The sequence below is a fragment of the Nematolebias whitei genome, chromosome 9 (genome assembly GCF_014905685.2).
Source record: "Nematolebias whitei isolate Nwh7 chromosome 9, NemWhi1, whole genome shotgun sequence".
Classification (NCBI taxonomy): Eukaryota; Metazoa; Chordata; class Actinopteri; order Cyprinodontiformes; family Rivulidae; genus Nematolebias; species Nematolebias whitei.
Genome location: NC_056506.1, coordinates 1,855,308 through 1,869,898, shown reverse-complemented (window position 1 = coordinate 1,869,898; position 14,591 = coordinate 1,855,308). Strand labels below are relative to the sequence as shown.

General features: G+C 45.9%; 1 protein-coding gene across 2 annotated transcripts in view; it reads left to right on the top strand.

Annotated features, from left to right (window-relative positions):
- Nucleotides 1-14,591, top strand: part of LOC119414937 (WW domain-containing adapter protein with coiled-coil) — a 140,300-nt gene that overhangs the window by 48,016 nt on the left and 77,693 nt on the right. For both annotated transcript variants that reach the window (XM_037682057.1, XM_037682056.1), the window contains exon 5: nt 3,075-3,184. In XM_037682057.1, coding sequence (XP_037537985.1) covers nt 3,075-3,184 — 110 coding nt within the window. The remainder of the gene's footprint in view (nt 1-3,074; nt 3,185-14,591) is intronic.

Sequence of the window (14,591 nt, the reverse complement as noted above, 5' to 3'; positions counted from 1 at the left end):
GTGATTGCTTTTTTTCTGGCAGTTAGCATAATATTCAGCATATATGTGATAGATAGATACCAAAATAAACTAATACTTACTCTGTGTACTACTATTCCTATTTTGTGGTTTTTCACTTATTGCGGGGCTTCCGAATATGGATCCCCTTCGGTAAACAAGGGATTACTGTATATTGGGCACTGTCTTATCTTTTGGAGTGCCCTAAATTGTTTTCTTACTGGAGTAAAATTAAGCAAAGCTTTAATAATGTTATATGGACCAATATCCCCTTAAATCTAGAAAATATGTTTCTGAACAAGCGACCAGGCAATGTAAAAGGGTTTTACATTACATATATGCTGAATATTATGCTAACTGCCAGAAAAAAAGCAATCACTCTTGACTGATAATTCACCCACACTACAAGACTGGATAAATGTGATTCACGATATTCGTCAGATGGTGGAACTTACATTTCGCATTGAGACTGGAAAAGGATAAATTCGAGGATTGTTGGAAACTATGGTGGACTTTCTTGCACATCAGATCTGAAACCCATCCATCCATTATCTTTTGCCCGCTTCTTCCATTTTGGGTCATGGGTCCAGATCTGAAACCAACAAATGAAAATTATGTGACACCCACTGTTTTTTAGCTACTCAGTATTGTTGTTATAAATTGTTAAATTCAAATTCTGTTTGTTTTAGAAAACGGAAAGAAAAAAGAAAAAGGTATATTAGATACCAGATGTTGAATACTGTAATTACATGAAGATGTAAACTGCATAAATTTATACAGCAAATTGAAAGAGATTTGTAAAATATGTATCTATACTTTGTAAACTGATGAAGCATGTACGTTTTTTGTGTTGTTCCTTAATAAAAGTTTGAATTAAAAAAAAATGTGTGTATATATAAACAGTGAAGGAAAAAATTATTTGATCCCTTGCTGATTTTGTAAGTTTGCCCACTGACACAAACATAAAGTCTATAATTTTAAGGGTAGGCTAATTTTAACAGTGAGAGATAGACTATCAAAGATAAAATCCAGAAAATCACATTGTATAAATTACATAAATTTATTTGCATTTTGTAGAAAGAATTAAGTATTTGATTCTCTACCAACCATTAAGAGTTCTGGTTCCTACAGACCAGTTAGACGCTCCTAATCAACTTGTTACCTGTATTAAAGACAGCTGTTTTAAATTGTCACCTGTATAAAAGACTCGTGTCCACATACTCAATTATTCAGTCAGACTCTAACCTCTACAACATGGGCATGACCAAAGAGCTGTCTAAGGATGTCAGGGACAAGATCATAGACCTGCACAAGGCTGGAATGGGCTACAAACCCTTAAGTAAGACGCTGGGTGAGAAGGAGACAACTGTTGGTGAAATAGTAAGAAAATGGAAGAAATACAAAATGACTGTCAATCGACATCGACCTAGGGCTCCATGCAAAATCTCACCTCGTGGGGTATCCTTGATCATGAGGAAGGTGAGAGATCAGCCTAGAACTACATGGGGGAACTTGTTAATGATCTCAAGGCAGCTGGGTCCACAGTCAAGAAAACCATTGGTAACACATGGACTAAAATCCTACAGTGCTCACAAGGTCCCCCTGCTCAAGAAGACACATGTGCAGGCACATCTGAAGTTTGCCAATGAACACCTGGATGATTATGAGAGTGATTGGGAGAAGGTGCTGTGTTCAGATAAGACAAAAATTAAGCTCTTTGGCATTAACTCAACACGCCATGTTTGGAGGAAGAGTAATGCTGACTATGACCCAAAGAATACCATCCCCACTGTCAAGCATGGAGGTGGAAACATTATGTTTTGGGGGATTTTCTTTGCTAAGGGCACAAGACTACTTCACCACATCAATGGGAGAATGGATGGAGCCATGTACTGTAAAATCCTGAGTGACAACCTCCTTCCTTCCACCAGGACATTGAAAATGGGTCATGGCAGGGTCTTCCAGCACGACAATGACCCAAAACATACAGCCAAGGCAACAAAGGAGTGGCTCAAAAAGAAGCACATTAAGGTCATGGAGTGGCTTAGCCAGTCTCCAGAACTTAATCCAATTGAAAACCTATGGAGGTAGCTGAAGCTCCGAGTTGCAAAGCGGGAGCTTCAAAATCTTTAGAGATGACCTGCAAAGAGGAGTGGACCAAAATTCCTCCTGACAAGTGTGCACACCTCATCATCAACTACAAAAGACATCTGACTGCTGTGCTTGCCAACAAGGGTTTTGCCACCAAGTATTAAGTCTTGGGCGGCTGTGGCTGAGTGGTTAGAGCAGTCGTCCCCCAATGCTAGAGTTGGGGGTTTGAATCCACCAGCAGTCACGTGCTGAAGTGTCCCTGGGCAAGACACTGAACTCCTCATAGCCTCTGATGTGTGTCCCATCAGTGTATGAATGCGTCCTAAAGCTCTGATTAGTCTCTTTAGAATGATTTGTTCAATTAGCTTTGTAGAGATCTAGTATAGAGCTGTATGAATGGGTAAATGAGGCACAGATTGTTGTAAAGCGCTTTGAGTGTCTTGAAATAAGATAGAAAGGCGCTATACAAGTACAGTCCATTTACCATTTGTTTGCCAGAGGGATCAAATACTTATTTCTCTCTGCAAAATGCAAATAAAGAGTGCGGGTTAGAGAATAAGGAGTCAACATTTCAGTGGTGTACTGGAGGGCCTGTCCATTTAAAGCTCTAAAAGTCGAACCTAAAATTTTTAAAATTAATTCTAAATTCAACAGGCAGCCAATGAAGAGAAGATAATACCTGCGTAATGTGAAATCTTCTAGTTCCTGTTAAAAGCCTCGCAGCAGCATTCTGGACCAACTGGAGACAAGCGACATCAGATTTGTTAAAACAAGTAAAAAGGGAATTATAATAATCTAAACTAGAAGAAATAAGAGCTTGAATAATCATCTCCAGGTGACATTTAACATTGTCCTCAAATTAGAAGTATTTCTCAGATGATTAAAGCAATTTTTTTATCAGAAGTCTTGAATGAAGCTTAATGGATACAAATTAGCTGCCTCATTGTAACTGCAGGTTTTTTTAATGCTGTTTCTCTGAACAACAGGACCCAGCAGATGATTGGACAGAACACATCAGCTCCTCTGGCAAGAAGTATTACTACAACTGTAAAACTGAGGTCTCTCAGTGGGAGAAACCCAAGGACCTGCTGGAGAGGCAAGTTGACTTGTAGCAGTCATGCATCTGAACATTTACCCAGTAATAAAAATGTTTCCAAGAATCCTACAAATCCTTAAAAGTAAAAAGAAGGCACATTTTCTTTCCTTTTTTTTTTTTCTGGCTCGGATAAACGGGGGTGGGGGTGGGGGTGGGGGGGATTACTGACAAACACATTTTTAAGTTTAAGATCAAAACTCAGACATGCAAAAGCGTTGCTTTAATGGTGGAACCTTGCATGACAGTTCGAGACTTTAAAATGTTTTGAACTTTGAACTTTTATGCTTTTTTGTTGTCATAAATCAGTCACCGTCAGTATAAATTGACTGATGAAAAACCCTGTAATATTACATAGAAATATAATTTCTATAGAGAAATGTCAAAAACAAATGCAGAGTAATACAATGATTGCATAAATATTCAGTTCCTTTAAAGTGACTTTCCTAATTCAACTTAGAGAAAATATTATTGGAAATAATTAGGCCATTTCCAAGGCCCTAAACATCCCAGGAGTTCTGTTAAATCCATCATCAAAAAATGATAGAATTATGGAACATGTGTAAATCTACCAAGAGCAGATCGTCCTCACAACCTGAGTGACTGTTAATAGGGCGAATAGTTCTGTAATTATGATATGAGTGACCATATACATAGCAGAACAGTGAGCGAGACCACCAAGACCCCTATGAGCACTCTGAAGGAGTTACAAGTTTCAGCTGGTGGGATGGGAGAGGCAGAGCACACATCTGTTGCCCAGGCTCTTCAACTTGTCGGAGAGTTGAAAAGAGAGAGACTCTGTTCAAGAAAACTCACATTAAATCTTGACTAGGGCCGGCTGCTAAGAAGCACTTGACCATGGAGTATTTACCCGTTAGCAAACTAAATTTAATGAATAGCTCTTCATACTTTTATTCAATGATGGTGCCTTTCCAGATGTGCGAGCCCACCGTACTGTAGGAACTAATGCAGTCTCATGCTGTAAGAGACAGGCTTGTAACAAGCTATAGTCCCTCTTCTTATAGTATAGAGCAGGGGTTGTCAACACAGTGCCTGTGGCCACCTGGTCGCCCACGGCATGACACGATGTTAGAGGACACGTGCGCAGCAGAAAGGTAGCACTGACGAGAGCTCTGCTTCGACTGAATCTTTTTTGGTGTTGTTTTTATTTTGCCTTTTTTTTGCTCCTACAATGCACTTCCACAGTACGGGTATGACCGCGACACACTTGTGGAGTTTTCTGTGTCACCGCTTTGCCATCGTGCCATCGTGCCATCCTGCCATCGTGGTTCAGTCCTTCCAGTCTCTGTCTCAGGCCTGTCATGGCGGCTGTCTCCATGATCCTCCATCTGCCTGCATAGACCAAACTCCACGGATCCATTTGGTTCAGCGAGGAAACCTTGGATGTTCTCCGTCTGCCGGACCCGGTTCTGGAGGGCAGTCTGGGAGGCAGCTGTTGCGGTCCTTTTTATCATCATGCTGCTAACAAGACCTGTTAACGCTAACAAGACCACGCCGCTAACAGTAACATGGTGCCAACGGGACCATGTTGCTAAGATAACCTCACTGTCATCAGAACCACTCTGCCAATAGGACCATGATGCTGTAGATTTATTTCTTTTTCACATTTGGCACCTTGTTTTTGAATTTTTGTTGCATGCGTTGGTATTTGTTGTTGCTCTTTTTTTGGAGAGTCGAGATTGTTCTTCTCATCCTGAGCATTTCATTGCACTGTTGATAGGGATGGGGCCGATCCGGTATTGGTATTGCCGTCCGATACCAGCGTAATTTACGTATCGGATTTTTCCGATCCAACCTGCAGAGATTTCTGATTCATGATGCATGTCTGTGTCTGCTGAAACATCTCCACATGTGATTTCCTGGCTATTGCTCTGCACGTTTGCTTCAAATTATGAAATGGATTTCCTGAACGGCGGCGTGTCTCATGAACCCAGAGTAATAAGACCTGCCTCACATTCAGGAAATCCAGTTCATAGTTTGCAGCCAGCTACAACGTGAGGACTGAGTTAGCAGCACTGTGGCTAACAGCTAACCAACTTTTCATCTAAACATGTCCGCTGTGTGGAAGTATTTTACACTAGAAACACCACAAAACAAGACAGCAACGTGCAATGTCTGCAGAGCTTCTGTATCGAAAGGAGGAAGCTCCGTCACAACCTACAATACAAGGAACTTAATCAAACATGGCACTACATTAAACCGCTGTAAAGTTATCCTGATGCATGCTCAATAATCCAGGTAGAAAAATCTAAAAAAGTTAAATCTGGTCCTCTGTAAAGTTAGTTCTATTTCATATAGGCTTCGCCCTTTAAGGCTGTCGCTGATGGATTTTATCCCATTATGCGAAGCATTGCACTGAAAAATTTAGTCCACGCCCGCCTGCTGTGTGGGCCCCACCCGGTCCGTATAAATTACGTTAAGAGCGGGTAATCGGCTCCAATTTTTTTTCAGCAAGCTAATAGCACTATCGGAAGAATGAAGAAGGAAAGTTGTTTAGATGACCAACCTTTGTTAATAATGCTTGGCCCATCACGTCGACCTCCGGTCGTCCCGGTGAGCTCTCCTCCCCGAGGAGAAGCTGACGAGCAGTCTTGTTTCAAGGTAAGCTCCGAGGAGTATTTCTCAGTGACAGGTCGCTACACGCTGGACAACGCCATCTTGTAATTTTCCTCTTATCGACGACCCTCGGAGCGAATCGGATGGTTCCTCCGGGACAGGCGGCGTCAGCTGCAGCCCCGCTGCTCATTCCCTCCTGGAGAGCGTAGTGTCGGTGGAGGGGGGTTGAGCGAATGCTCACCTCATCCTACCTCGTTTCGCATCGGCGATCACACTGCTCCCGGCCGACGGCGCCCTCTGGGGTTGCCCGGCATAACCCAGCAGTGGCTGACATGAAGGGACCCCTTTTTACGTCCCGCGCCTTATCCGCTAGTTCGGATGATCCGGCGGGAAGGTTTTTTTTCTGGGCTCCACCCTGGCTCGTCGTCCTTATCCCATCTGGCCTCGGTTCCCAACAGGACGTCCTATGGGACGAGGCCACAGCTGGCTTCCTGGTAGATTGGGGGGTCGGTTTCCACAGTCCGCGTCCATCACCAGAGCAGGGGTTTCACCGACTGGAAATTCCCTCAGTGTCCCTTGGAGCCGAGCCTGATGGAGACTTTTCTCGGAGCAAGATGTCCAGGTGGACCAGCGTCCCACGCCTCTGTCCCGCGTACGCTGTTGGCCTACACATTCAGAGGTGGGAGGAGACGTACGCTCCGTCTGCAGGGCAGCTGACATCATCCCCAACTGGTGCGCCTCTTTGCTGTCTGCCGGCCCGCATCGCAGCCGGAGGATGGAGTTTTCAGCGTTTCCCTGAGACCGCCAACAGATGGCGCTCTAGGACAACAAATGACAGAGCAAATGACAGTTTTGGCGGAGGATGTGTGTGAAGGTGACACGAGTTTGGAGTAAAACATCATTTAATGTTGAAAGTGTCTATTTTTAGCCTGTCTGTCAGCTCAGATGACCTGACAGTGGCTCCCTCTCACACCCTCCACACGAAATGAGCCGGTGGCAAGACATTCCACAGCCGTCTCGCTGAGCTTCAGCCTCGCCCATCAGAGACCGGCCCTCTACATTCTGGCAACAGAGTGTCCAACGTTTTTCCCAGAGATCCCCAGCAGACGGCGCCCTGGGCCAACAAATCCCAGAGTTCACGGGGGAAAAGATTCAAAATGACGGTCTGTGGAGGGTGTGTGTAAATATGACACAAATGTTGAATAAAACATCATTCAGTGATCAAGGATCTGGTTTTAGCCAGTCTGTAAGCTCGGATGAACTCACAGCGACTGTGCACACATCCTCCAACATAACGAGCCGGTGTCCATAAAGGTTTTTTTAAACTCACCGTTGCTCCAAGACGAGACGCACACACGACACAATGGTAAGCAAAATAACTCGATGTCAACCAGAGCTGCACGATCCTCACCCAAGTGGTGTCAAACGCGCACTAGCGCGACGCAAACAGCCTTCACCCAAACGGCGTTGATGATTGTGCACACACAGCTCCCCGGCGTTCACCGGCCCACAACGGCATAAATGTAGGACCGCAGGTCGGGTCGGTGGAGGACCTCACTCTCAGCGAGAGCGGCACATGCCGCACTGAAGCAAACGCGTGCCGCCGCGGCGCGGGCAGAGTTCGCCCACCGCGTCTCAGCGCTCGGCCGCTCATTGCAGCATAAGCGTGAGACAGCTGAACGACCCCAGTGACGAACCTCGCTTCCAGCGAGAGCGGCGCGCGTCCCACCAGAGAAAACGTGTGCTCCCGTGGGGCTCGCAGCCTTCACTCAAACGGCACGGCGTAGATGAAGTCGCGCTCGCCCGCTCATGGCGGCATAGATGCGAGATCTCAAAGCAAACCCAGCACAGGACACCGCTCGCGGCAGGAGCGACACGCGTTTCACCACAGTGGCGTCAAACACGCGGCCCCACGGCGTCATCAGCTGCCACATGCTTCCCCTCAACACACACCGGCTCACCTAGACATGAAGGTGGATCCGCGCTCCGAACGCAGCACACGGGCGCGTTCAGAGCCCTTTCGATTAAGCCTGGCCTTGGATCACACGGAAAACATTCCCGTGACACATGACAGCGGTCGAGGCGGCGGACTGGATGACATCCGTACAAAACATGACGCATCACTTAAAACGCGCGTCCACTCCACGAACGTTACTAAAAACATGCTCGCTAGACAGGTGGATGGCCAGAATGTTAAGCAAGGGTTACACGTTGCAATTTGCAACCTGACCCCCTCCGTTCGGAAGAATTTTAGAGACAGTCCTGTCATCACCAGACCAAATCTCATCCCTAAGTGCAGAAGTCCAGGAACTTCTGATAAAAGAGGTAATCTCCAAAGTTCCCAACGGAGAGGAAAACACAGGGTTTTACTCACGTTACTTCCTGGTTACCAAATGGACCGGAGGAACGAGACTCATTTTGGATCTGTCAGTTTTCAACAAGGCGATCATGGACAGACCGTTTCACATGTTGACAACCAGACAGCTGTTGGACAACATCCAGAGAAACGATTGGTTTGTTTCCATCGACCTTAAAGATGCTTATTTTCACATACCGATCATCCTAAAACACAAAAAATTCCTGCGTTTCTCCTTTCAAGGGGTGATGTATCAGTACAACAGGCTGTTGTTCAAGTATTCCCTCGCGCCTCGTACGTTCTCAAAGTGTGTGGAGACGGCCCTGCAACCATTGCACAGGGCAGGGATGAGAGTTTAGTTTTACCTGGACGACCTGTTGCTGCTGTCACGCTCCAAACAGGAGGCAACGAGACAGGCCCGGGCGCTGACATCACACCTGCTAAATCTGGGCTTCGCCATAAATTGGAAGAAAAGCTTGATTTTCCTTGCCCAGACAATTGTTTATCTGGGAGTGGAGCTAAATTCAACCACCATGAGGGCTCGTGTATCACAAACGAGAATCGACACTCTATAAGACCATAGACCAGCTCTGCCACATAAGACCTGGCAGAGTAGTAACAGCTGTTTCCATCATGAAGCTGATAGGGATGATGTCATCAGCTAACACAGTGGTCCCGCTGGGTTTACTACACATGAGACGCCTCCAGAGGTGGTTTGTGCGTCTGTGTGTGGACCCAGTAAAACAAAAGAGACGGATGATCACTGTTCCTCCCTCCGTGAGAGCAGCCTCCGACACTGGGGAAACACCCTGGTTCTGTCGGAGGGAGTCCCCGTCAGCAGACCCACGTCACACGTGTCAGTCTTCACAGACACGTCCCTGTCAGGTTGGGGGCGGGGGCATGCCTATCTCAAGCTGTAGGGGTGCTGTGGCCCCATCACACATCAGCCCACATAAATGTTTTGGAGTGTCGCACGGTGCTGAACGTGATTCAACACTTTGCTCCTGTGCTGCAGAATCAACATGCTTTGATTCACACAGACAAGGTTACTGCTACGTACATAAACCGGCAGGGGTGTGTGCGCTCAACCCAGATGTTACACACTGCGCAAAAACTACTGTGTTGGGCACACCAAAATCTGCTCTCCATCAGAGCAGTGTAGAGTTCCGGTGTTCTGAACAAAGGGGCAGATGTGATGTCCAGGGGCGGCCCACGTCACGGGGACTGGACTCTCCATCCAGACCTGATGGCCCAGACATGGCAGGTATTTGGCAAGCAGCCGTGGACCTATTTGCGACACGAGAAAATGCTCAGTGTCAAGTACGGTTTTCTCTGAGCCTGCGAGACGAACCACTGCTGGAGGTGGAGGCGTTGCCCACAGCCCATGGCCCAAAACGCTTCTTTATGCATTTCCTCCACCTCCTTTGATTTTACGGTTCTTGAACCGAGTTCAGGAGGAGGGATTGACAGCTCTCCTGGTGCCCCCCGAGTGGGTGAACACACCATGGTTCCCAGTCCTGCAACGCCTGCTATCGGGGCGCCCATGGAAACTGCCGTGGAGGGAGGACTCTCCTTCAGGCAGGAGGAGCGATCAGGAGTTACCCAGAAATAGGCCAGCACCTGTGGGTCAGGCTGCTGAGCGGACCAGCTTAGAAGGGATGGGTCTCCCACAGGATGTAGTGCGCACGATTCAGGATTCACGTGCTGTATCTACCACAGCGCTGTACACATCAAAGTGGACAGTTTTTCAGTGCTGGTGTACAGAGAAAGGTGTAGAGACCACCTCATGTCCACTAGGCGACGTGCTGTCCTTTCTGCGACAGTTGATGGACAGAAATTTGGTGTCCAGCACGATTAACATATGCTGCCGCCATCTCTGCCTGCCACGAAGAGTTCGGAGACAGAACAGCTTTTAATCATCCGCTGATGAAGCGTTTTCTAAAAGTTGTACAAAGACGCAGGCCTGTTTCACACCCACTTGCTCCACAGTGGGATTTAACGCTGGTCCTGCGAGCCCTGATCAAAGCTTCATTTGAGCCTCTGGATCAGGTTCCACTTAAATTCTTGTCTCTTAAAATAGCCCTGCTGCTGGCTTTAACATCCGCTAAGAGAGTGAGTGATTACCTGCCTTCTCTTTCGCTCCGTTATGTCTCAGAATTCAGGCTGACGGCAGCTCAGCTGATCTAAGACCAAATCTAGCTTTATGCCTAAAACATCACGAGCTCTTTTAAATCAAAAGCGATATCGTTGGAGGCCCCCCCCCCCCCCCCTACAAATCAGAGGAAGAAGCGTTTTTCCATCTTCTCTGTCTGGTGCGGGCGTTGACGTGTTATATAGCGTGCACAGCTGCAATTCGTCAAATTTAACATCTGTTTGTGCATTATGGAGATGCATCTGCAGGTCGCCCGTTACCCACCCAGTGCTTGTCACACTGGCTGTGTGAGGCCATTTCTGAAGCCTACAGAGCATCAGATTTAGAGCCTCCTGTCAACCTCAGGGCACACTCGATCAGGGGTGTTGCATCTTCGACTGCTTTGCATAATGGTATGACAATGCAGGATATTTGCACTGTAGCCGCGTGGTCAACACCCCGCTCATTCATTCGCTTTTATCTACGTGATGTGACGGCTCGTTCCATGTAGTGAACTACAGGTCCTTCTCAAAAAATTAACATATTGTGATAAAGGTCATTATTTTCCATAATGTAATGATAAAAATGAAACTCACATATTTCAGATTCATTGCACACCAACTGAAATATTTCAGGTCTTTAATTGTTTTAATACTGATGATTATGGCATACAGCTCATGAAAACCCAAAATGCCTGTCCCAAAAAATTAGCATATCATGAAAAGGTTCTCTAAACAAGCTATTAACCTAACCATCTGAATCAACGACGTAACTCTAAACACTTGCAAAAGGTTCCTGAGGCTTTTAAATACTCCCAGCCTTGTTCATTACTCAAAACCGCACTCATGGGGAAGACTGCCGGCCTGACTGCTGTCCAGAAGGCCATCATTGGCACCCTCAAGCAAGAGGGTAAGACACAGAAAGAAATTGCTGAACGAATAGGCTGTTCCCAGAGTGCTGTATCAAGGCACCTCAGTGAGAAGTCTGTGGGAAGGGAAAAGTGTGGCAGAAAACGCTGTACAACGAGAAGAGGTGACCGGACCCTGAGGAGGATTGTGTAGAAGGGCCGATTCCAGACCTTGGGGGACCTGCGGAAGCAGTGGACTGAGTCTGGAGTAGAAACATCCAGAGCCACCGTGCACAGGTGTGTGCAGGAAATGGGCTACAGGTGCCGCATTCCCCAGGTCAAGCCACTTTTGAACCAGAAACAGCGGCAGAAGCACCTGACCTGGGCTACCGAGAAGCAGCACTGGACTGTTGCTCAGTGGTCCAAAGTACTTTTTTCGGATGAAAGCAAATTTTGCATGTCATTCAGAAATCAAGGTGCCAGAGTCTGGAGGAAGTCTGGAGAGAAGGAAATGCCAAAATGCCAGAAGTCCAGTGTGAAGCACACACAGTCAGTGATGGTCTGGGGTGCCATGTCAGCTGCTGGTGTTGGTCCACTGTGTTTTATCAAGGGCAGGGTCAATGCAGCTAGCTATCAGGAGATTTTGGAGCACTTCATGCTTCCATCTGCTGAAAAGCTTTATGGAGATGAAGATTTCATTTTTCAGCACGACCTGGCACCTGCTCACAGTGCCAAAACCACTGGTAAATGGTTTACTGACCATGGTATTACTGTGCTCAATTGGCCTGCCAACTCTCCTGACCTGAACCCCATAGAGAACCTGTGGGATATTGTGAAGAGAAAGTTGAGAGACGCAAGACCAAACACTCTGGATGAGCTTAAGGCCTCTATCGAAGCATCCTGGGCCTCCATAACACCTCAGCAGTGCCACAGGCTGGTTGCCTCCATGCCACGCCGCATTGAAGCAGTCATTCATGCAAAAGGATTCCCGACCAAGTATTGAGTGCATAACTGAACATGATTATTTGAAGGTTGGCGTTTTTTGTATTAAAAACACTTGTCTTTCATTGATGGGATGAAATATGCTAATTTTTTGGACAGGCATTTTGGGTTTTCATGAGCTGTATGCCATAATCATCAGTAATAAAACAATTAGACCTGAAATATTTCAGTTGGTGTGCAATGAATCTGAAATAAATGAAAGTTTCATTTTTATCATTACATTATGGAAAATAATTACCTTTATCACAATATGCTAATTTTTTGAGAATATATATATATATATATATATATATATATATATATATATAATGTGCATAAGAAATGAGAAAAGCCACAGGCAAAGCAGAATGTTCAAAACAGAAACAAGTTCATCCACTTGGGTTGTGTGTTTTTTTCCAGCTCTTCTTCTAATACGTTTTAGTGGTGGTTAGTAAAGAGCTTAATGTAGCACTAGCACCACCAGCACGTTGATGTTAATGATCCTTCCACTAAAGGGGAACTTTGGGCACTGTGGAGACAAATAAACGGGCCCCACCCGAACCGGCCTAAATAAGGCCCAGTAGGGTCCTATAAGAACCGGACCTGTGGATAAGGGACTATAGTGTTAATAGGCTTTGCAATGTTGTTGGTTATTTTATACCAGGCTGGAATCATACCATGGAGCCTAAAACACATGAAGGTCTCCCATGGAAGATCCAAATATGCCAACATGACATGCTGGGATATCACATCAAGGAACATTTTCATACCATGGAACCACAATGAAACTCTCCTGAACCAAACCATGACATGGAATCGAATAAGAAGGACAGGCTATGATGCTTGGGAAAAGAAATTGAATGAGACACCTGAATGGCTAACAGCCATCGAAGCCGAAAACTTGACCAGTCCTGATTGGACCATCTCCAACCTGTTGGTGTTACAAGATGGAATTGTGATCTGGATACCGATCCTAAAGCAACATGTTAAAAGACTGACAAGGTGCAATTGGATCCATCCAGACAAAGAACAACCTGAATGGCACTGTAACTGGGGCTGTCAATCCCACTGCGCTGCGCTGCGAAAGCCTATTGTAATCGCTCAGTTCAGGCCAGAGCTGCAATTTTTTCCGCCAAATGAATTGTTTTTGGGGGCCTTAGCATATCCCAAAAGTCACCAAATTTGGCAGATGCATCAGGACTAGTGAAAAATTACGAATTTTAATGGCGTGGCAAAAATAACAACAGAAAATGATCAAGAGCGCCACCTAGAATTTTTCAAAATACCATCCGCATTAACCTTAGTTTGTCGTAGAAACATGAAATTTGGTAGGCTTGTCCAATTCCCCAAGATGCACAGAAAACCCTCTGGCACCAACGTATGATAAACAGGAAAGGGGCTATTTTGGAATACTGGCCAAATTTTCACGCCATTTTGACGTTTTACAGCCTAGGCATTTGAACAAATTCGGCCTAGGGGTTTTGCTCAATCTGTTTCAAACTTGGCCATTTTGGTCAAAAGGCATGGGGGACGCAAAATGATCTAAACGGTTCGTTTTGGAGCATGCTGAAGGGGCGGGGCCAAACCTCAAATTTGACATCTCGCCATGAAAAACAAAATGCTAAAAGCTCCTACACAAAAACTGTCTGAGACATCAAACCTTCAGTAATTGATCCACATCCGGTCCCTTACAAGACTGGTCAAATCATGACATCCCTTAAGCCACACCCCCTGACAACAGGAAGTATAAAGTTTTACGTTGAATTAAAGCTGCAAGCAGCATTGAAGGCCCTCGCAGCAATGCACCGCTCCGGCCTTTCGGCGACCGCGGGAACTCCAGTGACTCCGCCCAGTCGCCATCATGAACGCTCTCGCACCCGTCCCCTCCTCGTTCACCAGGTTGCCCATTCGCCGAACCTTCGACATCACTTGCAACCATGGGAGCTCATGCAACGCCTCCTTGTCGCCATCGCAAACGCTCTCATGCAATTCCCGCATGCATCCACCAGGGTGCGTATATGCCGAAACTTTGCAATCACCTTCCGCCCATATCGGTATGGTCCGGCTGCAAGCCTTGCAAATTTTTGCTAAAATCCAACCTTCTAGACAGGAGTTATTGTCACTTCCTGTTTTTTTGCGAATGTAAAGGACTTCCTTTAGGCTTTTCAACACATCATATGTGGTAATCAACAGTTCGCGAATACGGTTTCAGTCTTATATCTTACACAGTGCCAAGCTGGAAGAGTCACCCAATAATCATCAGTTTCCTCTCTGAGTGGGTTGGGCTTTAGTCAAGTCATGAACCAACAATATTAATCTAAAAAAGTTAAATCTGGTCCTCTGGACATTCAAAAAAACAAAACAAAGCAAAATAACAAAAAAATGTAGAAACGTTTCATCTTTCATCCGAGAGACTTCCTCAGTCAGGTGCTGTATTCAGCTCAGTCTCTTAAATAGCACCTTCTCAGAGTGGATCAACCAGTTTTGCTGCTGACAACCAAAACCAGCTGATCACATG